At 27.3% G+C, this 26,980-nt stretch overlaps 2 protein-coding genes across 3 annotated transcripts in view; both read left to right on the top strand.

Moving 5' to 3' along the window:
- The window catches only part of LOC100209042 (ankyrin-2), a 48,135-nt gene extending 36,664 nt beyond the window's left edge, over positions 1-11,471 (top strand). For both annotated transcript variants that reach the window (XM_065796361.1, XM_065796362.1), the window contains exons 22-35: positions 401-499; positions 651-749; positions 834-941; positions 2,691-2,787; positions 2,992-3,216; positions 4,691-4,832; positions 5,543-5,668; positions 6,663-6,880; positions 7,012-7,208; positions 8,648-8,946; positions 9,276-9,741; positions 9,844-9,880; positions 9,961-10,072; positions 10,425-11,471. In XM_065796361.1, the coding sequence (XP_065652433.1) occupies positions 401-499; positions 651-749; positions 834-941; positions 2,691-2,787; positions 2,992-3,216; positions 4,691-4,832; positions 5,543-5,668; positions 6,663-6,880; positions 7,012-7,208; positions 8,648-8,946; positions 9,276-9,741; positions 9,844-9,880; positions 9,961-10,072; positions 10,425-11,346 (3,147 nt within the window). In that variant the 3' untranslated portion in view covers positions 11,347-11,471. The remainder of the gene's footprint in view (positions 1-400; positions 500-650; positions 750-833; positions 942-2,690; positions 2,788-2,991; positions 3,217-4,690; positions 4,833-5,542; positions 5,669-6,662; positions 6,881-7,011; positions 7,209-8,647; positions 8,947-9,275; positions 9,742-9,843; positions 9,881-9,960; positions 10,073-10,424) is intronic.
- A 3,584-nt stretch (positions 11,472-15,055) lies between these two features.
- Positions 15,056-25,556, top strand: LOC101237785 (mitochondrial nicotinamide adenine dinucleotide transporter SLC25A51). Its single transcript, XM_065796360.1, has 2 exons — positions 15,056-15,195; positions 24,590-25,556. The coding sequence occupies exon 2, from the start codon at positions 24,591-24,593 to the stop codon at positions 25,446-25,448; it is 858 nt and encodes a 285-aa protein (XP_065652432.1). The 5' UTR covers positions 15,056-15,195; position 24,590; the 3' UTR covers positions 25,449-25,556.
- Positions 25,557-26,980: the final 1,424 nt, after the last annotated feature.

Genomic DNA, 26,980 nt, shown 5'->3' with positions numbered 1-26,980 from the left:
TCAAATTTTATTTCTCACGAATATGACAAAATAATACCATTAAAAACATAGATTGACATACTGGTGGTACTAGAAACACCGAAAATGTGACTATGTGAAGTGAAGTGGGCTCTTAAATATATGACAACTAACATATAACATTTGTGACCATAAATGTGTGATCATCAACAAGCAAAATTTGACCACCATTGTTGAAAATATAGGCAAATATTTTTCAGCATTCATCAGATAAACTATGATAGGCAGCGATGGGTTTAACTATTATTGGTTGAATTCGATGCCAGTTTATCAACTAATATGACTATAGTTGATTGACTTTGATGTCAGACACTTATTTCATGCCCTTGACCACTCATGAGACTTTTTAACAGTTTCATATATAAATAATTTTTTTATTCAGAGTGGTTACACACCTCTGCATCTGGCAGCCCTTTATGGGCATCTTAGTGTTGCAGAAAGTTTGTTAGCTGATGGAGCTGAAGTAGAGGCAAAAACCAAAGTATGTTTTTTATTAATTTCTTGATAAAAATTGTTATTTATCTTTACTTTACTACATTTACAATTTATTTTTACTACATTTAAAGTTTATTTTTACTTTATTTAAAGTTTATTTTTACTACATTTAAAGTTATCATGCATAAATATTTTAGAATGGAAACACACCTCTTCATATTGCAACATATTATTGTCATGAAGACATAATTCAGTTGCTTCTGAAATATAATGCTCCTCCAAATGCATTAAATAAGGTTCTTGTTACTTTATTTTGTAGTTTATATTTTTTCACTTTTAAGTTACTAATAGATAATTGGTTCACAAAATATTTTTCACAGGATGGATACTCTTCTCTCTATATAGCCGAAGTTACCCAGCAAAAGACTATTGTGAATATTCTTATAAAAGTTACAAAAATCACTATTTCAAAAAAGAATGACAAAGAAGTAATTTTTTTTGTGAACAATTACAGCTTTTGCCAACATTGACAGCATGTTTTAATCTTTTAAAATATTCTTTAGTTAATTAATAAAAGTTAATAGAAAGTTAGCTTTTTTTTCCATTTTAATTGTCATACTTTACAATGATACTCATTATTTAAACTGCATTACTAAAATAATATTTAAGCCTTTTTGCTTTAGATTTAATAGTAATTTTTAAAATACTTTATGATGTTGCTTAGATTAGAAAGTTATTTTATACGAAAAATTCTTTTTCTTTTTTTTTAGGTATTTCACAAGCCAAGATATTTATATGTTATAAAAACATTTATCACGTAAAAGACAAATGTATATCGTATTTTTTAAGAGTGTTTATATTGACAAAATATAATTTTGTTTGCAGTTATTGAATAATCCAATTTGTACACAAAAAGTTTTTTCATGTACACATTGGATTGTTCAATAACTTTTTTAGAAATTATATTTAGAGCGCCTAAAAAAGTTCTTTCCCACACAAGCTTTTTCTTTATTAAATTGATTTTAGTTCAATTAAACTCAAAATCAAAAAAAAAATTTATACATTTTAATATATTAAATAAAAAAAATAAAAAAGGGCTCTTAATGTTAAACAACTTTTAAACTGACATGATTTTTTATAGACACGTTTATTTGGAACTAGAATGAAATTAGTTTGAAGTTTACTGCATGATCTTGCTACAGGCGATAGTTTGCCACCCATCATCATATCTCGAACATTAAAACATTTTGAAATAGCATACAGAATACATAAAATGTGTTATTCGTTGAACTTTTTATATTTAAAATAAAAATTTAATTTTTTTCACTCATTTAAATTATTTAATTATATGCAAAATATTTTGATTAAATCTTATTTTAAAACTTTTTATGTCACATTATCATTTGCGTCAGATCTTTTTTTGATCTGATACAACTTTGAAACCTTACTTTTGCATAAGATATTATTGTAGGTTAAATAATTTTTATTTTCGTATCTCAATTTTTAATCCACAAAAAAGTTGTAAAATATTTACACTATATTTATATTTATGTAAATTTATGTGAATAGTAACTTTGTTGCTTAGATTATAGTTTTTTAACATAGTTCTTAATAGTTCCACTATTTAATTTTTAAAAAATTTTTTGCATTAAGTTTTATTTTTAGCTTATTTTAAATTTATAGTAACTAATTTATAGCAATATGTCAGAGATAGTTTAATTATTAGTCTATATAATGGAGATATTTTAATAGTTAATACAATACAAAGTTTCAAGTCGATGGTGCAGTACCATACATAGGACCATAACAGTAATGTTATGGTCCTATGTATTATATACAATTGTTATGGTTGAAATATTTTTGATTTTCGCTATTACTAGCTTTGTATTTTTTTTTTAAGTAGAATGTTTATATATCTTTATTGCCAAGTTGTTGTTTAGAATTTTTTTTTTGTTCAGATTTTTTTTAGAAAAATATACTACTTGTAAATAGTTTTCAGTTTCATTTGTTTCATGTTTCAGTTTTGATTGTTGAAGAATTTCAATGATTTTCAAGTGAAGTTTTATAGTTTTATAGTTTTCATTTTTAAATAATTCTTTTTTTTACTTTTTTCATTTTGTTTTTTAAAATAATTTTAAAACCTTTCAAACATAAAAATATAAAATCTATTTACTTATGTATAATCTCAGCTAATCAAGTCTTAATGCTTAAAGAGAGTCAAATAATTCTGTTCATAGATCAATACTGAAGATAAAGTTCGTAGTGCATTTACAGCACCAGAAGATCTAGATGAGATGCAATTAGTTGATTCGCTTGATGAAGCAGAAGAAGAATGTAAGATTTTATGAATGGCTTACACAAATTTTTTAATTTGTTTGTTTAGTAGAATGGATAAAAATTGGTATTTATTCATATGAGAGGTTATATAGCTAAACTAGTAAATAAATGATAAATTATTCCTTAGTTAAATCAACAATAATAATAAATAAAAGTTTGTTAACAAAAAATATTTCAAAATACATTAATTTGTATTTTTAGCTGAAATACAGCAGCATATACTGCAAGAAGATTTTGATGAATCTTTTATGGGGTTTGATGAAAGTGAAATTTCAGAGCATAATATTTCTTTACAGCATACAACCAAAAGCTTACCCAAAAATGTTCAAATAAAAAATTATAAATATGTTGATGAATCTGAAAGTCCAATTTTTGTAATAAATCAAGAACAAATAGAATCTATTAATAATGACTTTTGTTTTGATGGTAAGTTAATGTAATAATTTTTGTTTAATTTGATGTTAAGTTGATGCTCTAATGATTAACTGGTATTTTAATTAATTAATCTATTAACTTTATTTATAGTTAATTTGTTATAGATAAACTGATATTTTAATTGATAATAATTGATATTATAATACCAATAGTTGATATTGTAAAATTGGTTAAAACAACTATCAATGATAACTTGTTCATAATAAATTAAATTATTGAAACACAGGTAAACACAAGATTTGCATTCAAGAAATTATAATGACCCACAATGACAGTCAAGTAATTATAATACCTGACTACTGTCCAAATGTTGCTTTAAGCATGTTGCTTTAAGAAAAAAAATTTAAAATTGATGTTTAAAGCAGGAAATATAGATATTGAGTTATTCATTTTATGTTGGTTATATTGTGTCATTTTGACATTGTGTCAAATTGTCATATTGTGTCGTTTTGAGGCATTTAGTGTATGAGTTTTTTTTTCTGGAAAATAAAAAAACTAATTAATTGAAATAAATTGATTTTTTTTTATCAAAAAAATTTTTTTTTAATGTTTGATACATTTATATTGAGTATTGTCAAATGACGATATTTAATTACAAACTTTAAAAACTTAACATTAAACAAAGTTTAATCTCATTTAACACCCTAATGTTAATTGAATATATATTTAAAGTTTATTATTTATTTATTTTCTTCTTCACACTTTGCACAATTTTAACTTTTATTTTGATGTGTGCCATTAATTTTTTGACAGCATTTACTTCACTTACAGTTTTGTTGCACAATAAATTGTGCAATAAAATTTTAAGTGTTTTATAATTGTTTAAAGTCAGCTTTAACATTTGTTTCATCAGCTATTAAAATGTATCTTTTAGGCATTTTTTTGTTGCTCTTTTGATCTTAAAAATTATTTCTGTTTGGTATTTATCAGGTTTTGCATTTGTGTATGCTATGTTTATTAATAAGCTTTTTTTTAATATTATATTTTTTTATATATTTTTTAATAAGCTTTGTTTTTTGTAAATATTTTTAAATTTTGTGTTAGCTAGTTTTTTGTATTGGTGTTAAGTTATATTTTTTCTTAGTTCTATGTACCAAAAAATTTAAAATGATTTTTGGAAATTTTTTGATCACAAGCTGAGAGGCCTAGATACCCTTGAAGGAAATGATCACTTAGTTAACTACAATATTATTAGTTAAACCTTTTTTTTATGAACTTCCTTTTAAATGTGTAAATCCAATGAATAATCTCTCTTTGCACATAATCAAATTGTATTATCATTTGTATAATTTTTTGATAATTAAAAAGTTTAGCATTTTCAGTGGTTTTATTTATGTAAAATTTATTTTAAGTTAAAAGTTAAAAACTTGAGTTAACAATTTTTGTTTTTGTTTTGTTTATTTATTAATTTTTACTTAAAATATTTACTCTTCTAACTTTCTTTGTATTTTTACACTTTTTAAAGACATAAATACTTCCTCTCCAAGAGTGACAGCTAAGTTTCAAAAAAGTGTTTTGGAAAGCGTTGTAAATGAAGATGCTGTGCCTCTGTTAAACAAACAGTGTAGCAATGTTGAATGTAAGATGGAGTCTTTAAAAAAGGGAGAGTAAGTAATTTTTTCTTCTTTTTTGGTTAACTTTTACAATAAAAAGTTTTTTGTAACTAATTATTTTAATTGATCACATTAATTTTAGCAAAAATTTTTTTTTAATTTTTCTTATGAAATTTGCAAGTTATTTTTATTATTAATTTTAAATAATAAGCTCATAGTATTTATAAATTTATCTTTGTTTAATTTGCAATTTAACAAAATAGGTATCATTTAAAGGCATAAGATAGACTTAATAAAAAAAAGTACAAACATATAAATTGTATAAGTAAAATTGTTTTTTTTTAAAAAAAAAAAAACAATATTCCCAGAGTAATAGTGGAAATTTTTGAAGTAGAAACTTTTGAAGACAAGAAATTGTAAAAAAGAAAACATTCCGTGAATAATACAAATTTTTGAAGTCGACAAATTATAAAAGTCTGACTTTTATAATTTAAAAACAAAATATAAAAACTAAAATGATATTTTTGCTTAAAATTGTTTAAAAATGTTAGACAATCATAAAATTATTAATAAAAAAAAGTGGATGCTACCTTAATGATAAGGGTACAAAGCTTTATTAGAATTTGTTTTTGTTTTTTTAAAGGTATTGAATCCTAATTATAACAATTTATGGTCTAACTTTTCATAAATTATGATTAATTAATATATTGTTTGAATTTTTTTTTAACTTTTTAAATTATTCAAATTTTTTGACTTTTTTATAGATTTCTAGAATGTTTTATTGTAAACGCAAGAGGTTGTGTAATGAAAAGTAGTGAAACTGGTGTTAAAATTGTTGTTCCAGAAGGTGCTTGTGATTCACCAACTAGGATTTCATGTAAAATAAAAAGGTGTGAAGTTTTTGTAATTAGTTTTATATTTATTAGCGACATAATTAATATTTACTGAAAATATAAAGATAAATCCATTCTTAGTGAGTTGTATTTTTTAAAACTCCTGTCCACTGATGGTGGAAATACAGTATGGACATTAGGCTAGTGATGTAGTTTCCACAGTTTTGTGTAGTTTATAGAATTATTTTTTCAATTTGTGTTTAAAATTGATTTTAATCTTTTAAAAATTGTTTTTATTAATAAACATAATAGTTTTAAATATAGGCAATAAACTTCATTAACCAGGGACTATATAAAAAATGTATATAAAGAACACATAGAAAATTAATTTTCTGTATGATCTATATATTTGAATGTAATCGTTTTTAATTATTTATTAATCTACTTTATTCAAGTGCATTAAAAAGTAAATTGGATTTATACCTTATCAAAACCTCCAAATCTGAAGAAGTATTTGATGAGCAGATAGAAAGAATGATTTTCACTACTAACTTACCTTTTAGAATGGTTGACCATGCAGAGATTATCCAAATAATCTATTTCTTAAGCTCAGGATATAACCCTCCTAATAAAATTGATATTAGTGGAATGTTACAAGATAATTTCCTCAAGAGAAGTTTATCCATCTTTCTAGGTTTGGTTTATGATCAGTTCTTAATCATGAGTATTTATAGGTTGAGCAATGTTCATAGTGACTATATCACTGTAGCAATAATGAATCTAGATGTTAAGTTGCATAAAACTTATCAATAAAGCATAGTCAAGACTATGCTTTATTGATAATTCATATAATCAGGAAAAGAATTGAGAAATTTTTGGGGTGATCAATAAAATGTTATTTATCAATTGTTTCATTTTTATCCAATTTGTATTTTTAAGTTGAAATTATCATTTTTATATATTTAGTTTTTATAAACTTATTTGTAAAAAAAATAAAATAAAATAAAAGTTGATAACACTTTTCACTCAAAATTTGCTGTGTTATTTAAAGTGTTATGTCTTCTGCACCACATTTGAGTTACAATGAAGCCATGGTTAGTCATATTCTGCAATTATCTCCACCATCAGTACAATTTCTTGAACCTGTGGTTATTGAGATACCTCACTATGCAACAGAATGCAATGAGCGGGAATTAGTTGTAATGAGGTCTACATCACAATATTCATATTGGAAAGAACACGTATCTTCGATAAATGACAACCTAAATGGTACAATTCTGTTTTTATTGTTTAGTATATATTTTTATTATATGAGATTACCTTTAAAACATTTACAAACACTAAAAAAGTAGTGACTTAAACTTAAAAACAATAACTTTTTTTATTTTTTTATTTTGCAGAGGAAGAAAATATGGAAGGGCGTTTAAAAGCTGTTGTTCAAGAATTTCCTGAAAGAGTTGTTGTCATATCGCGTCCAAAAAAAGAGCGTTTTCTCATGTTTCCAGAAGGTGGCACAATACAATCTAGTTTTTTTCCTGAAGCTAAAGTTGTTTTCCCTCCTAACACATTAAATACTACAACTAAAGTTGTGCTTCAGGTTGTTTATTTAAGCCATATATATAAATTAGTTATAGCTTGAACCTTAATACAAATGTTGCATGATTATATATGCTATTATATATATACACTCTACCGCCTATGATTACTTTAATGGTCGTATTTTATGATATAAGTTTTACTTTCTATTAGGAGAGAAACTTAGGCAAAGTCTACCTGAATTATATATTAATATTTTAATAAGTTATCTTCCTAGTTATTAGGTTTACAAATAAAATAATATAAGGTCCCATTAGATTAGTTTATAATTTACTTGCCTTTTAATCATCCTTAGCGACAATAACTGCCATACATATTCTTGGCATTCTACTTAATCACTTATTCAGTTTGTCAAAGTCAATTTTATGCCACTAACTTAAAAGTTTTTTCCACATCTTATGCATCATTAGGCAACAGTTATTGACATTACTTTTAATTCCTCCCATAAAAATATGATAGGAGAGAGATCTTGTGGTTGGGGAGGCTTAATTATTTTATTCAATATTTGATCATTTTCGAATAAGTCAAATAACTTATACAATTGTTTGAAAAATATGTTTTAGATTTAAGCTTTATGTTATTTTCTTCTGAATAAATAAATGGCTCCCATTAACCTATCTTTCCGAAGGTGTAGTATGATTTTTTAAGTGTACAAAGAAACTACTTTTGTCATTACTCCCTCTATTTATGTAAAGTTACTTGTCGCATTCCAACTAAAACAGCCACACACCTTAACACTACATCCACCATGTCTTAGAGTCGATAATAAACAGTATTTTATCATACATTTAATGATTTTTTTTTCCAGACAAACAATTTTATCTTAAAACCAAAGATTTAAAACTTCGGCATATTGGTCCATGTTTACAGTCATTGATGGTCCATTTTTTATGTAGTTTTGCTCACTTTAGCATTTTTATTATTCTTATGATTTTTATCAAAGCATTTTAATCAAAATACTTTTTAATTATCTAATGGTGCAAAAATAAACATAAAAAATAGCATTTTTAAAAAAAGTTGATGTCATTCGAATAATTATGAACGGTAGTGTGTGTGTGTGTGTGTGTGTGTGTGTGTGTGTGTGTGTGTGTGTGTGTGTGTGTGTGTGTGTGTGTGTGTGTGTGTGTGTGTGTGTGTAAATATATTTATATATATTAAAAACAACATGGTGTATATTAAAAACAACTTGAGAATTAAAGTGCATAAAATATATTAAGGAATTTGATGCAAATTTGCCTAAATTTTAAATATGTTTAATGTATATATAATCTCTACATTATCGAAAATTTCTCCTAAGATTGGCACTGAATTTAATTATTTACTATTTTGAACACTTTAGTTTTTAAAAAGTTGTTATTTGAAGAAAATCATTAGGAAGCTTCCTGATGATCCTAAAAATAATCTACAGGACATCTTTAAATATTAATGCAATTTTTTTAGGTTCAAGAGTGTGATAACTTTCTTCTTCCTTTAAATGATGAAACGTTTGTAAGTCCTATACTTAGTCTTGACCCTCTCACAATATTGTCAAAACCTATTATAATAAATATTCCTTGTCCGTGGTTGCTATATGAAGAATTAGTCTCTAAGAATAAAGTTCGTTTGCTAGGCTGGATGCCTCGCTCACCTCGAAAATCAACCAATGATAGAGCTGATTGTACTTGGAAAGATATAACCAATGAAACACCTTTGACAATAGTTGGTGAAATTGTAAGCTTTTCAACTACAGAATTTACAAGGTAGGAACACAGTTTATGAGTTTTAATTTGTAGATCTAAAAAAATTTTCCCTGTCAGCAGTTTGCTTGACTTTGAAGTTTGTGAATCATATATATTTGTACCGTATTCACCTCCACAAGGCCGCTAGAGACACTGCAGTCGAGGGGGTTACTCTTCTATTTTTTTAAATCATTAAATCAACTATTTCTCAACCTTTTACCTCTCGAAGCCAAACTTTTACCTCCTAAAGTCAACCTTTTAACTCCAAAGTTTATTTAATTAGTTTTTGTAAAAAAAAAATTATTTGTTTATACTTGTAAATTTACAATAAAATATTCTTTTTAATATAGGTACTGGGTTATTCAGACCAATTCAATTGATACACTTTTAAAGAGAGTAAGCGGTTTGCAAGATATGGTATGCACCTCCCCCTTTATGGCATTTTTTGTTGTTTATGCAATAAATCTTTCTGCTGAAAACTATGAAATCCATGTAGTTCTTTCAACTGCAGAAACATTGAATAAACAAGCTGTTGAAATCAGTCAAGGTTTTTCTGAAGTTGGAAAATCAAATTTTTACTCTATACGATCTGGTCAGACGATTCACATTAATGTTGTCGGAAACGTGATACTGCCAACGCACAGTCTAAAAATAGTGTTTAATCCCTTTCTGCCTAATTGTTGCAAATTCAAAATTTCAACTAGTGGTGCTAATTGTGAAGCGAGGTTTCGTATGAAGTTCTTAGGAAGTTTAAGAAAAGGATTTTCAAAAAGCATACCTACTTTATGCATGCTGGATATTGACTTAAACTCTCTTGTAATTTATTGTTTTCTTTTCTCATTTTAATGTTGATTTGATTTTCATTGCTTTTTTAATGTTTTATATTTTTTTATAACTTTATAATTTTTTTATTTTTAGTCAAAGATTTCAATTTGTACAAATGATGAAAGTGTTGGTTTGTATATTATATTTCTTTTTGTTTAATATATGAAATAATTAACATTAGCTATTTATTTTATTGAACACTAATTTTAGTTGACAACTATATAATTCAATCAGTTGGTAAACAGACAACTAATTCTTGGTCTAGACTGGCCGATCAGCTAAATATGAACAAACGAGACAAACATGTTGTTGCTGATCTCAGGTAAAGTTTTACTTTAAAAAGAAAAACGTAAACATACGTTCATACATGCATACTTACATACATGTATGTATGTATAAAATAGTTTGTTTAAACATTTTTGTATAGATGTTCCGAGTGCTATATTGTTTTACACACTGGATGTTGATTAAAAAGTCTATTTTAAAATACCCCACAAGTCTAATGTCCGTTATTTGATTGACTAATATAATTGAGTAATAACTGAATAAAATATTCATATTGTTACAGTTTCATTTTCTAATACCCACATTGATGAACACTAGACTTTATCTTAGACTAGATTTTATTTAATTTTTTTAAAAAGTTTCGTTTTTATAACTGCGTTTTATTTTAGTTGTGGTAAACGGGATGTTAGTTCAATACGACTTTTGGAATACTGGCGCAGCAAGTATGCTCAAAAAGCGACTTATAAATTATTGTGTGATGCTCTTGAATCAATTGGAGAACATGAACTTTCGGCACAAGTATTAAGTTATTCACAAAATAAAGAAATCAGTATGAAACACAACTTTGCAAGTGGTTCGTTATCGAAAGACACCTTTACCGTTCTTGAATTTGATAATATGTCACAAAATCCCTCGCGAGAAAATTGCGAGGAATCGATTCTTGTTGAAACTAAAACAAGAAAACCACAAAGTAATAAATCTCAAACGTTATTAAACAGTGACGCGGGAAAAAAATCAAACTATAAAAAAGTTTTGAGTGAGGATTTTCCAACGCAAAAAAGTGTAGCTAATGATCATTATTGCGAAACTTATGAACTACCTTTAGATGAAACTATTTCTAAATTGAAACCAAGTAGTTTAATTAGTCCTTCGAATAGTGGAAATCGGTGCTCAACCGATTCATCAAATAATGAAAGTAAAATCGATTCTCAATTAATTGATGACGCCTCAAATTCGCATATAAAAAGTGATCAATCTATTTGTTTTAATGGATTTGATAAAAACTCAAATAAGGATGACTTGTCAATTTGCGACCAAGAGTGTTTATCATTGAAAAATGAAGTTGCAGCAGATAGTTCATCAGGTCTCATGAAATCGTTTACCCTTAATGATCCAGAAACCAGGGTTCCAAATAATGACAATTTAAATGAAGTGGATAATACAGGTAAAACGATCACGCCATATTCACATACTTCTAACGAGCAGGCCTCTTTTGAAAATGAAGATATAATTAAAAGAATGTTTAGTCAACAACAGAGCGTGATGGAGTTTTTTAACGAACCGATAAATGAGAAAGAAGCACTATACTGATATCATATGTTCTTTTAATTTTTTATTTATTATGTTACATAAATTTTTGTACAACAAAATGTTTATTTACAATAACTTTTAAGACTAAACTATTGAAATTAAAGTTTAACCTATAATATATAAAATACGTAGTTTTATACAGTTTAAAAAATATATTGAGTGGTAATCATAGCCCACTTGGGGGCACAGTAATAATCATAGCCCACTTGGGGGAAGTAACATTAATATTAAAAGAACGAGTTTAAGTAAAATTACTATTAATATTGAAAACTATAAAAAGCAGGTCCTATATTAAATTCTTAAAATTGAGTCCCTAAAATAATGCTGTGCTAAGGTCGCCTTTTGTGTACTTTTTTCCTTTTGATCTAGAGTATGCATATTTTTTTAATTTTAGTATGTCAGAATAATTTATTCATAAATGTATTTGTGCATTCGTACTTACATACGTAATAGACAAACATGAAAATTAGGCACAATTTTTTATAAAAAAATGTAGTTTCTACAGGAATTTTCGCGTTCTCTCCCCTATCACGGTTGTAAAAGAGTACCGAAAAACTACTTGGAGCTATCCTATTACTTTATATAGCTATACTGTTATACTTTATCTTTCTACTGTTTAATTTTCTCAGTGCACCTTATATGTAAACTAAGGCATAGAAACCATCGCTGTGTGTTTGGTTTAAAATATTCACATTTTTTTTCTTTTTTAAGCCTATAAGAGAAATCTTGGATCCTCTTGAAGCCGTACAGTAAAACGTATTTTCCAAGACCATAAAGTACTTTTATAAAAAATAACACAGCCGCTCATCTCGAATTTTTTCGGCATTTGCGTAGTAACATTTAAGTACCAACTCCAAAATGTTTGTATAGTTTTCTTTAACCTAAGGGTATATGATTAATAATAAAGGTGATGAAGCTATCATGTTAGATCTAGGTTAAATCAAGTTCACAAAAGATTAGAAATACCGAATACCATGAATAAACACATGACTTTCAGCAAGGATCAGCTGGAGTTCATCAATAGCCTATAATTTATGGATGACTCACTCAAGGCAAATTTAGTTCTTCTACGAAAAAATCCAGCTTTCCTTTAATTAAGATACCTGTGTGTCTGCCTGGGAACTGTTGGACATGGGGTGTCCAGTGATGTAGTCTCCAATTTTCGTCAATAGCATGAAAAGTCCAAGAGATGTAGCTGTCCTGAGCTCTAGAAGTCCAAAGGTCAGAAGTAAATGCAACACTTTTTAGAATTGGCGTAATCTCCGTTATTATGCTCTTCATTCCAGCTTGAACTTCTCTTGACCGAATTGAAAGCTTTCTTGAATATGTTGTTCTGTGATGAAGGCTCAGTTTAGGGTTTGCAATGTCAAACAATTTCTTGAAACCTCTTCCTTCGACTGCTGAAAAGGATGCCAGATCAGTGCAAAAGTAATCCAGCATTGCAGAGTCAAACTGTTTTTGAATGGAATTGTCTTTGTCATATTTGGACTTTGTTTCAAGCATTTCGACCCTGATTCGTTGTCTCTTCTTAGGACGAGAAAGAAGAGAATCGTCATTTTTTTCAGAATACTCAATGTAATCTTGGCTGTGTTTTTTTCGAGGTGACGATGAAGTCCGCTTGTATTTCTATATTTTGTTTTGAAAGACTTTTTGCACGCCTTACATTCAGCACCGTCACTTGTTTTTTGAAAATATCTCCAGATTTTTTTTTTTTCTTGGTGACATTTTTGATTGTTGAAGGCAAGAATATTTCTTTTCAATATGAACAATATGTGTCAAGTTGAATTCCACTGGTAAACTAATGAAATTAAGTCGAAAGTGCACCATTATATACAAAAAGCTTTTGTATTTAAAATCTAATTAAAAGTATTTAAAATCTAATTAAAATTTTTTTTTTTAGATTTTTCAATAAAATCTAATTAAAAAATCTAATTTAATTTGTTTTTGTCAAAAACAAATTAAATTTTTAATTAGATTTATTAAAATCACGGAGTCAAAATATTAATTAATTAAAAAAACAAATTATTAAGCATTTTGTAAATTATTATAATTTTTAATTTGGAAAATAATATAATATTTAAGTCTCGTTCTACTTCTCGCGAGAATTTTCTATTTCTCGTTTCTCACGAGAAGTCCCATTTCTCACGAGAAACAAGAACGAGACGAGATCTCGCTCATGGTTAGAAAATGCCTTTCGAAAAATGTAATTTACAAGTGCATTGTTTCCTCACAAAATAACCCTGGGGCCGTATTCTCATCTCTCCGTTAAGCTTAACGGAGCGTTAGTCAAAAATTTCTTTTAAATTACATTAATAAAAAATTTATTTAAAATTATAGTTTTTTAAACATACATGTTTTATTTTGGTATAAGTTTTATTTTAACAAATTTATATAAATTTTCATTATTTCTTTTCTTAGAAATATTGTAATGAAATTTCAGAAAAAAGATAACAATATATTGGCTTAACCGAGGGAATGAAAAAAACGTTATGCCAACCACAAACAATCGTTTAAACACAAAAAAAATTCAAGAGACTACGCTGTCAAAATATATTTGGGATTTAAAATAAAAAAATAAAAATTTTAATATACGATGGTCTAAAATTTCTAAATTTTTAAATTTCTAAATTCTAAAATCTGCATAAATCCCTGCATAATAACACTTCCAAAAATGAATGCTTGTTTGCAAGAAAAATTTGAAATAATTACTCATTTAAATCAGGAAAGTTTATTAAATAAAAAATCTGAATTAATTTCTAAACGAAAATAAATACCTCTTAAAAAATTATAAAAACAAATGACCAAATTAAATTATCCCCATTCCAAAGAAATTCATTTAATAATTACTTTCTGTAACTTCCCGTTAACCAAAAAAATATAGTAATTAAAAAATTGTTTATTTTTATTTTTAGTTATAATAATTTATAACTTCCTGTAAAATATTTTTTTGTATAAATTGAATTTTTTTTGAGATTTAGTAACTCTTCCTGATGATCCAGCAATGGTGAAACTTAAAGTTGAAGAAAAAAGTTAAATAAGTGTTTTTTACTAAATTATTATTGCTCTGGGGCCGTATTCTCATCTCTCCGTTAAGCTTAACGGAGAGATAAGAATATGGCCCCTGTTCTTTAAGAACATTGATCACTCTATTTATAAAATACACTAACATAATTTACATTTTAAGCTCGACTTTATTTCAGAATTAGGGTTGAGCTTCTACAGTCAAAACGATAAAATTCGTACATGCACGAAAACTATCGATGTACTATACTGAAACTTACACTGTGTTACACTAATAGAGTTTTTTCTTTTTTACCGCGTTTAACCAGATTCAAAATAGGTTAACTTACCGCAAAAATTCAATTGCATTTAGGGTTGAGCTTTTTCGGTAAAAACGTTGATGCACGAAAGGCATCTATGTAACATACTGTAATGTACTCTTTGTTACATTAATTAGTGTTTAGCTTTTTACTTATATAAATAAGATTAAAATGGTAAAAAGCAAAAACGCTATTAGTGCAGCGCAGTACAGTATGATAAGTCGATGTTTTTTAAGTTACGGTTTGATATATCGATATTTTTTCGTGCATTTACTTTTTTTACCGTTTTTACCGTTTTAACCATAAAAACTCAATCCTAATCGCATCGCATTATTGATGAAATTTTTCTCAAATGATATAAATATACAATTAAACAAGCAATAGTTTGTAATAGTTTGTTATGATAACGTAGTGTTAAAATTACAGTATTTTCAATATTACTCACATAAGCTGCACTATTTATTTTCCTGCAGTATTCATTTTTCATGTGAGCTTAAACATTGTTAATCTAACTGAACCTATTCATTTGGTAAGTTTTTGAATATAATAAATTGATATAAGTAAATGTAATGCAATACATTTTTAAAGATTTTTTATAAAAAATAACAAAAAACAACAAAAAAAAAAGTTGAAAAAGTTGACTATTTGACATCACAAGTACCTTAGCACAGAACCAACCTTAACAAATCCTAGTTAACACTTGCATCAAATTTTTTTAATAGTTGTTCCTTTGATATTCTCCTAGATCTTTTATTTGTAAATAAATGATCTAGAAGTATTTAGAAATCTTGTAAATTTAGAGATCTTGTAAATTTAGTTGTAAAAAATTTTCAGGCTTAAAAATCTCTAAAAATAATGCATAAAACAAACATGAAAGCATAGGTATCCCTCTTTTTAACAAGTATTATTTTTTTGGGTTGCCTTTTTTGCACCATAATGTTAGCTGCATGAAAACCATAAATAATATTTGCTCAAACATACTTTGCTCAAATATCAAATACTGCTAGAAGTGCGTAGTTATGATATCTCTCTCATAAATGATATGAGAGAGATATCATAGCATTGCAATTTTACAAAACTAAAGTTTTAAAACAGGTTTTATTAACAATGTTCTAGAACTGAGTGAATTTTACTTTTTGACACTTTTCTTCTTTTTTTGATTCTTCAAATTTAATAATTATAATTATTTTATTTTTATAGATAATTGATTTTACTAAACTAAAGTAAAATCAATTATCTTTGTTTGCAAAATAGTTGCTTTAGAGGCAGTGACCACTTCCAGTTTTGTCCTTTTTTTTAAATTAATTTTTCTTATTTTTTTTTATATGCTTAAAAAAAAGTACAAAAAATTTCTTAGGTGAAAAGTACTATAATTTTTAAGCAAACTTTAAATACTTTTTACTTAGTTCTAAATTGCTAAAAGGTTCTAAATGACTAATTTTGACTTTGCTTGTCAAAACTTTTGTATCTAAAGATCGTCGTACTAGTTACAGTTTTGTTACTTGGGCTAGCATAGTCAATATTGTTGATCTCAAGTGTAGTTATAATACTACTAAATATAACTCTGCTATTTGAATTTATGCTAATTTTTTTTTTTCATAGCATAAAAGGAAGTCGCTTTCTGAACAGAAACCTGGAGCAGCACATAATTTATATTACTTTGGTTTGCTTAAAATATCTAGATAAGAAAAATGATCTAAAAATGACTGACTGATAAAATCGGTAGTTATGTCTAATCCTATATCATGATATATTATTTGCAATAACACTTGAAACTTTTCTATTGGAAAAAGTCTGGTTTGGGATCTTCCATGAAGTGTGCAAATGTGTACAAGGGAAAGGGGGTGTTTAAGACAGCAAATACATATGCGGTTTGACTATCTCTTGTTCTCTATCTCTCCTAAAACTTGCTGTTATGTAACAGACTAATGTTGAATTCACTGAATTTTTTATTTTTTTATTATTGTTTTAAAAAAAGTTATATGGGTTCTACAAGTACAAGGGATCCTAAATTAGGCGTTTTACTGCATATATACTTTATGGATGCTTCCTTTAGTGGAAACCCACTATAAAGTTATCACTCCCATGTTCATTTTGATAATTAAATGATATAAAAGTCTAGGAATCGTTGATTGAAACCAACCACTTTTTGATTTGTTATAATGTGCTTTTGATGGTCCATGTCCATTCATGTACTGATTCAGCTGTGTAAGCAATATGGTGGTAACAACTAATATTTAACATTATCACAAAAATCATGGGGAATAAGGTCTTTGTGAAAATATATGTTTTCATTTCAATCTTTAAAAAACATGAAAGCAAACTTTATTTTTTATCATAATTTAATAATTTTCTTTTTTACCAGAAGATGTTAAGTAGACTTTAAATATAGAAATTAAAAACATTTATTTGGGATCAAGGGTGCATACTAGTATGCTCTCTTGATCCTACCTATATGCGCCCTCGATCTTATGCATGTATACTTGATCCAAATTCAAATTTATACCATGAGTGTGTAAGAATTGTTTTTTAAGGGCCGTATTCTCATCTTTTCGTTAAGCTTAACGGAGCATTAGTCAAAAATTTCTTTTAAATTACATTAATAAAAAATTTATTTAAAATTATAATTTTTTAAACATAAATGTTTTATTTTGGTATAAGTTTTATTTTAACGAATTTATATAAATTTTCATCATTTCTTTACTTAAAAATATAGTAATGAAATTTCAGACAAAAGCTCCGTTAAGCTTAACGGAGAGATGAGAATACGACCCTAGGTCATTAAAATAATGTCTATGATAAATAGTGGTAAAGTTGTTATAAAAATTTTCCTACAAATTTGTCATTCTTATTAGAAGAAAAAAAAAAAGCTAAATTAATGAATCAAAATTTTTTTTTTTTTACTGAGGCTTAATGTTTACATGGTTGTTACAGTATGAAATTACTTCTTTACAGTATCCTAAAGTAGAACTACAAGACAATTATTAAAATGTTTTGGTTTAAATGTATTGTTACTGTTATTGCTGTTTATAATATATATATATATACATATATATATATATATATATATATATATATATATATATATATATATATATATATATATATATATATATATATATATATTATATATATTATATTAGCTAAATGCTAATGTTTATAATATAATTTAATATTGCAACTCTGAGTTTCATGTGTTATCACAATCATCAGGCAAGTAGTAAAAGTTTAATTTTGCTACGATTTGTTTAGTGGACGTTACGGTTTATATTTGTTTTTTAGATCGTTACGGGACGGAAATTGATTAGTAGTTAGGTTAACAATATTATTAATTTGTTTTTAGTTGGCTAAAAATTGTGAAATAGTTATATGTTTAATGTTGTTTAAAATATTTTTTATGTGTTAATGTGTATTATTTGTGTATTAAAAAAATAATAAAATAAGAATAAGAAAATAAGAATTAAAATTGATATAAAAATATACATAATATTATGAAATATATTACAAAAGCTGTATGTGAGTAATTTATTAGTTAGCCTAGAGATATATGGAGCAGATTAGTATAGTTATTTTTATTTTTAGTTCTTAGTCAGGTTTGTAGCAAGCTTTGTAATTTTTTAATTAGAATTTATTTTCGTGGCGGCACTTTGATATAATTTATATATAATATAGCTCTAGTTTATCTATATAGCTCTAGTTTATCTATTGAGCACTCTTTCAAGTATACAATATTATACATGATAATATAAAGATATTTTCTTTATTCATATATATACACTTACGTATATATACAGTATCGGACAAAACGAGTGCAACCAAATAATGCTAATTTAGTTTCTTTATATAAAAGTGCTGTATTTTTTCAATTTAGAGAAATAACTATGTAACTGTTTAGAGACAAAGTTCTTCAAGTTTTATTCATCACAAAGTTCATTATTTGTACACAAAAATTAATAAATTAATCAAAAGTATTAAAAAAAGTTGATTTCCTTCTGGACAAAACACAGGTGACAAAATGTTGACGAAGCTGTATTTCGCTATCAATATTTCGTGGCGAATCCTTTGTTGTCGATCACAGCCTTGCATCTTCGAGGCATAGATTCGATCAGGTGATCAATAAAACTTTGTGGAATCGCTGCCCAGGTCTTTTGGATTTGTTCAAACAGTTGATCCTTATTAAGAAAACCTTCACGATTAATTCTGCGGTTGACAATCTCCCACAGGTTCTCGATAGGGTTGAGATCCGAAGATTGAGGCGGCCAATCCATCACCGATAGGTGGTTGTCTTAAAACCACTGCTTGACTACTTTTGCAGTTTGTTTCGGATCGTTGTCTTGCTGGTAAACCCATTTTATTGGCATATTCCATTCAGCATGAGGTAACATAACATCTTTCACAATATTTTTATACATGAAACGGTAAATTATTCCATCGTTTCAATGTATTGGACCTAGACCGTTAGCAGAAAAACACCCCCAGACCATTGCATTGCCTCCACCATGCTTCACGGTCCTATGGCAGTAACTTAAATTGAGGCGTTTTCCGGCCGGTTGACGTACACAGCAAATGCCATCGCTCCCAATGATGTTGAACTCCAATTCATCACTGAACAGGACAGTTCGCCATTTCTGCACATTCCAGTCAATATGAGATTAGCAAACAGGAGTCTTTTCTTCTGGTTTTTTAGTGAAATCAGCGGTTTCTTTGCAGGGCGTCGAGAAAACAATCCGGCTTCAACAGCACGTCGTCTGATTGTTCGGTCCGATACAGGCAGCTCTAATTGCTTTTGTATCTCCACTGATGATATCCAGGGATCCTTCTTGACGGATCTGACAATCATAGGATCCTCTTTAGAAGTGGTGGAATGTGGTCTTCCGCCTTTGTTATCTGCTGCCAACTTCCCCGTATTTGAAACATAGTCTTGATGCGGTCCATTTTTTCACGCGATATTTATCACATATACTTTTTTGTGACATTCCACTTACGTAATTGCCAATAATTTTCTTTCTTAGTTCCAATCCAAGACTGTCGGGAGCCATTTTTGCACTTGATGTCATAAAAATAATAAAAATAATTAATCATGCTTCTCAAGGCTTACCGTGTTACACTTACCTTGTGATGATACAATAATGCTCTGTGGAACACAACATCTTGGTTGGATGTGGACTGTATTGATGTAATGAAACACTTGTTGTATTTCACTTCTTGTATTGATGTTCTTTGATAAAACACTTTGATAAAACTCACTTCGATAAACTGTCTTGATAATACTGACTGATTGACTTCCATATACTGACTGAATTACATGTCGATTTACATGTCTCTTATATAGTAAAATGAACCTGTGTGAACCTTTTCTGGAAGATTCTAGATGCTTCTTTTTGATGCTTCTGGAAGCTTCTGAATGCGTCTGGATGCTTCTGAAAGTTTCTGGATATTTCTGGATGCTACTGGATGCTTCCAGATGCTTCTTCTGGAAGCTTCTGCATGCTTCTGGAAACTTCTGAATACTTCCTTTAATTATTAAAAAACTTCCGTGACGTTGACACGGACCAGACTTAAGAAAATGAAACAAGCCAAAAAAGTTGCACTTGTTTTGTCCGCTGCAAAATGGCACTTGTCAACGAAATTCTGCCTGTGTGCTGTCACCTGTCAGCTGATTGCTCATGTCATGGCATGAGAGTAAGTCTGCCATCAGACTCAGCTTGTAGTGCATTGCTAATTCAGTCTTTATCCTAAAATAAGAAAAATAAAACTTCATGCTGAAAGTGATGGAAATATATATATATATAAATATATATATATATATATATTTATATATATATATATATATATATATATATATATATATATATATATATATATATATATAATAATAATAATAATAAAACTATATATATATATATATAAATAAAACTTCATGCTGAAAGTGATGGAAATATATATATATTTATATATATATATATATATATATATATATATATATATATATATATATATATATATATATATATATATATATTTCCATCACTTTCAGCATGAAGTTTTATTTTTCTTATTTTGGGATAAAGACTGAATCAGCAATGCACTACAAGCTGAGTCTGATGGCAGACTTAAGGTCAATGACTGATTAAAAGCTAAGGCATGAACAATAGAAAAATTGGATCAATAACACCTGGAAATGGGTTATAAGTCCAGGTTTTTGGTTCTGGATGGTCTATCATATATGAAGCCAAAAACTCAATATCAAAAAATTTGTTAGAACTGAAGGGTTTAATTCCTGACACAGCAATCTCTTAGAAATCTTAGAGAAAAGATAGAATAAAGATAGAAACTTGTGCATAAGCTTTAGTTGCAATTGCAGCTATACTATATATGGTCATTAATCTTAGAATAGATCATCACAGGCTGCATTGTAATAATGTTTCAGTGGCCCATACACTGAAGGATCCAATGGCTGCAGCTTGTGACTACAATGTGGTTTTTTTCTAAATCTAAAAACGCAATTGAAACATGGCTCTTGTGGTTGTAAGAAGTAAAAGTACTTGATTAGCTTGTAAATGTTTCTCATTTTGAGTAAAATGTTTCATCCATTCTAAAAAGGTTTTAACATTTATCCAATCAGATGAGTTTGCAACCTCAACACATCCAGGTGGACTGCCATTTATAGTGCCTCCTTTAAAATGAACTCTTGGAAAAATAAAAGATTGAGGGATTGAGTTTTCTATTGCATTAACTGCGCAACAAACTATTACCAATAGGGACTATCCATATATTATGTACGTAAAAATCTCCAGATTTGAACCCTCTCCCCTCCCCCTGTTGCACCATGTACATTTTTATACTCCCCCCCCCCCCCTTACGCATATGTACGCTTGGTGGTTTACCTTTATTCCCCTTCCCCTCAATATAAGTTTCATATGCTCAGTGGTCTAACCCCCTCCCCCCATTTCCATTCACGCACGCAAACATGGTCACTTTTTTTTTTTGCGCTGTTCAACCTTTGTTACCTTAACAGACCATGAACCTGAGCGGTGTTCACCATTCATTAATGGGCAAGTGAATGCAAACTGCCACCTCAATCTGTCAACATCTATGCGTTTGCATACATACATTTGTTGCACCCTCCCCCCTTACATGCATTCGTACACAAGTTGCTCAGCTTGGGACACCCTCTCCTCTTCCTTTGGTGCCTAATATATGGATGACCCATATCCCTTTTTCTGTTGATGTTATCCTTGCTACTTGCTTGTCTCCTTTACCAGCAATTACTTAAACTGGTTTAATGATTTAAGAATGTGCTTAGAAAGAATCATCGTAAATCCATATGCAAGCATTTATGTTCTTTTGGTTGATGACCCATAGTGAAGTTTTGAAGCCTTAAAAAAATAGTCTGATAAAGATGTTTCTTCTTTGTTGCTGAAAATTTGCATGGTAACAAAGTTAGGTTTGCAGATTGTATTTGTTATTTTGTGTGTGTATGCACCATCATGGGATCAAAGATGCATAAACACATATGCTTTTTTTTTTTAACTTACCAAAAGCAACCTTACGATAGATGAATAGTTTAGTTATACAATGGTATAAACAAAATTAATCAATTCCAACAGATATTAAAATGTGAAATTCCTTGTAATAGTAAAAAAATTACTTATGTTGTCAAAATCAAACTTTTTAGAAATAAATTTAATAACGTTCTAATCTCTTACCAAATCACAATAAATTTTGTAAATTCAATATTTACAACATGCTGATTATCAACCCTCTTCAATAAGTTGTTTAAGTATTTTTTTATTGTTTCTATTATTTGTTATAATTTATTAATTTTTTGATTTTGATAATACTTCTTTCATAATTTTATAAAAGTGTGAAAAAATATTTTTTAACTTAAAAAAAATTGTATAGAAGGTATCAGATAAAGTATTTGCCAGGACAATGTTTTCTCATAGATTCAATTATAATAGAAATAATGTTGTGAAAGATGGAGTTTAGAAGTAATGTAGTAAGTAACAAAAAAAAAAAAAAAATTGTGAACTTTGTAATTTATATAAGAACCCAGAGGAAGATAACTTATTTAGATGATGATGACTGATGAAATGTTAATTTCAAAGCAAATAAGAAATACTAGTAAAGCTGATGTTCATAAAAAAAAAGGAGGATGTTGTATTAAAGAGTTAAAAAAATGTTGTGTGATTGAGACTGTGGTATAAACAAGGTTTTTTAAGTATGTTATTAAATTTGTTTAAAAAAAATTGATTTTAATAAAGAATTAATGTTACTTCTTGACATTATGTCTCTACATCGTTGTTTCTATGCTACAACATCCCAAACATTACAGCAACACTTCTAACATTACTTCTCATTACTACAACACTTCTAACATTACTCCTCATTACTGCAACACCTCTAACATAACTACTCATTACAGCAACACCTCTAACATAACTACTCATTGCTACAAGACTTCTAACATTACTCCTCATTACTACAACACTTCTAACTTTACTACTCATCACTGCAACACCTCTAACATAACTACTCAATAAAGAATTTAATTTTACAAGTCTTGTTATGCAGGATTTATAGTGTATATTGTTAATAAGATAAAAACCTAAGGGTAAAAACAAAACAAAAACTGTTTGTTGTTTAGCAACAACAAGCAGTTTTGAATTTTTATTGCTGTAATTTTTGTTGTTTACCTTGTTTAATAAACATATTTTGAAATGGAGTTTATCTGGCACTTTTGTCAACCATAAAAAGTGTTTAACTGAGTACTAAGATAGGTATTTAAAATTATTTTTTGTATTCTTTAAGGCTGATTATAGAAAACTTTTGTCTATAGAGTTTATGAGTGGTTAGCTGTAGCTATTATAGCTTTGTATCATTTACTGTTGTTCATAATTGTTTTAAAAATCCTCAAAAAAATCATTTTTTGGAAATTCATTTAAAGTGTTTTCTATTCTAAGTCTATGCTACTCAATTATAATTAATGTAAGGAAACTCAAACCATTCAATCCTTTTCTTTTTTTTTTTATCGATTTTATTATTCTGAAGGAAAAGTTAGTATTCTCCAGTTTCTGTTGTTACTAATAAATACAATGAATATAGTTGAACTTTAGGTGGGTTCCAAATGTCAAAAAAAATTTTTTTTTTAAATCTAGAAAATATTTTTTTAAAGTGTCTCAAAAAAAAAAGGTGACAAAAAGTCTCAAAAAGAAAAACTTTTTAAGATACTTTTATAAAATAAGATAATTTTTTGTGATTTATGTTTTATGCAATAAAATCTAAAATAATAATCTGTATATAAAACCTAATTTTTTAAAATCGATGTCATTTTATTAAATAGAATACAATTATAAATTAAGTTAGATTAAACCTTTTCAATAAAAATCGTTTTAATTGGCACATTATTACATATGCTTATTTCTTTGTATACCTTTAATACATATGATCATTTCTTTGTATATCAAGATTTGTATTGAACGTTTTCAAAAAAATTGTTTTAAATTGCACATTATTACATAAGCCTATTTCTTTGTATACTTTATTACATATGCTTATTTCTTTGTATACCTTATTACTTTATTGTATACCTTATTACCTTATTGTATATCTTATTAAATATGCTTATTTCTTTGTATACTTTATTACATATGCTTATTTCTTTGTATACCTTATTACCTTATTATCTTATTGTATACCTTATTGCATACGCTTATTTCTCTGTAAAGCAAGATTGCTATTTTGAGTGATGATAATACTCAACTTATTTTAGATTATTTAGATTATTTTATTATGATTATGCAAATAACTTGTATTTTAATAATTTGTACATGTATATAAATTAACATAATTCATCTGCTTTATTTAATATATTTATTAACAATATATTACTACTTGTATTGAGATATTATTCGTTATAGGATGCTTGATCATAAAAACCATTCAGGTTGGCATGAATTTGCAGCTGGGGCAGGCGCATCTTTTATTAATTTAGCATGCACATTTCCGGCGCACAAGGCAATGCTACGTCAGCAGGTTGACTCTATTACACTTTATAGAGCTGTCAATCAACTGAAGCAAGAAGGTATTTTTAAACTATATCGTGGGTTTGCACCACCACTCATTCAGAAATGTGCTGGACTTTCTTTAATGTTTGGTTCATATCATGCCTTTGAAAAAATGTTTTCAGAAAATTTTCCTTCATACAGTTCTCTTACAATAAAGATAGCTGCAGCTCTGCTTGCCGGGAGTATAGAAGCCTTGTTAGCCCCTTTAGAGCGAATGCAAACTTTACTTTCTATTTCCGAACACAAGGACTACGTTTACGTTCGAAATACATTGCATACTTTTTTAAAGATTAAAAAGCACTATAACTGGAAAGAATACTACAGGGGATTCACGCCGATTTTATTGCGTAATGGACCAAGCACTGCAGTTTTTTTTGTTTGTCGAGAGTCTATTAAACAATCTTTTCCTACACCCCATAATAGCATAGAGAATGTTGTTGAAGATTTCTTAAGTGGCGCTCTATTAGGTGCATGTAATAGTACATTATTTTACCCCCTGAATGTTGTAAAAGTAAACATGCAAAAACGACTGGGTGAAGAATATAAAAGTATAGTAGTAACATTTCAGGAGATTTATCGTTTGCGCGGTGGAAGTATACAAAATTTGTATTTTGGTGTTCATTTGAATTTTAGTCGAGCCTTGGTCTCTTGGGGCATTATTAATGTATCTTATGAATACATTATGAAAGTTTTGTCTAGAACAGACAAATAAGTTTTTTAGCTTGTTGTATGTATAATATACATGTTACTTATAAAAGGTAATTGTAAATAAAAAAATTTTTTAACTAGCCCTTGCAGTTATAAAAAAATATTTTTTTTTTATCAAAATGTTTTTATTTTAACTTTGCTTGCTTTGCTTTGCTTGCTTCCTTTGGGTTTTTAAATGTTTGGTTAGATATTTAGTCACATAGATATATAATTACAAAAAGAAAACTAAGCAAAAAGGTAATTCTAAACAAAAATTTTATTCATTTTGATTTACTATCATTTTTGTGTTATTAGCAATTATTAATGTAAAACTTAAACACTAAAATTAGTGTTGATCAAATATTCAAAATGTTTTTTTAAAAAAGATTTAATTTTTATAAAAAACCGTTTAAAAAATTATTTAAAAGCATTTTTATAAAATGCAATACAAAGCTAAAGGGTCAACCTACATATATGTTAGACACATTCACGCATGAAAAATTATCTGCAGTTTTAATTTAGAATATAATTATAAAAATTAAAATTCCGACTTTGCAGTGATGCAAATGTATGTAAAAAAAATCAGAAAAGTTATATATTTGAATAAAAAAGTAATGATATTGTATTTATATACATAAATATATTATAGTATAATTTTATAAATCGCAATTATATTTTATTTATTATGCCTCTATTTTCTTAATCTTTTTATTTCCCTTATATTTCTTATACAGAAGAATCCCGTTAACTCGGACTCTAAAGGGGTATATATATTTTGTCCGACTTAGCAGGCGTCCGAATTAAGCGAAGCTCTCGTTACTAACTCGTTTCTTAAGCGAAGCTCTCGTCTACTCTCCCAAAATGTCTGATTTATTGAGATTTCGAGACTTATCGACACAAAATTACACAGGAATGTTTTGGTGATGGGTGTTTAAAAGCCAAATATATATTCTACATGTTAGCTTTCTTTTAGCAACATTTTTATTAAGATTTAATCAAAAATTTTTATTAAATCAAATTTAATCAAAATTTTTATTAAATCAAATTTAATCAAAAATTTTTATTAATTAAAATTTAATCAAAAATTTATATTAAATAACATATAATCAAAAATTTTTATTAAATAAAATTTAATCAAAAATTTTTATTAAATAAAATTTAATCAAAAATTTTTATTAAATAAAATTTAATCAAAAATTTTTATTAAATAAAATTTAATCAAAAATTTTTATTAAATAAAATTTAATCAAAAATTTTTATTAATTAAAATTTAATCGAAAATTTTTATTAAATAAAATTTAATCAAAAATTTTTATTAAATAAAATTTAATCAAAAATTTTTATAAAATAAAATTTAATCAAAAAATAACCGAATCCAAGATAGAAATGCTTAGTTAACATTTGAAGCAAAATTTAAATTTTTAACCTTTTAAGTTTTGCATTTTAATTGTTGTAATCTTAATTTAATATTGTCATTAAAAGAATTTAATCGAAGATTAACCGTATCGAAGATATCAGTGAAAATGTTTAACTATGTTTACCCAAATGTTTAATTGT

This window comes from Hydra vulgaris, chromosome 04 (genome assembly GCF_038396675.1).
Source record: "Hydra vulgaris chromosome 04, alternate assembly HydraT2T_AEP".
Taxonomy (NCBI): domain Eukaryota; kingdom Metazoa; phylum Cnidaria; class Hydrozoa; order Anthoathecata; family Hydridae; genus Hydra; species Hydra vulgaris.
This window is presented reverse-complemented; position numbering and strand designations above follow the sequence as displayed.

Bases quoted from the DNA above. Each gene is read 5' to 3' on its own strand.
- LOC101237785 (XM_065796360.1), top strand. From the start codon at position 24,591: ATGCTTGATCATAAAAACCATTCAGGTTGGCATGAATTTGCAGCTGGG.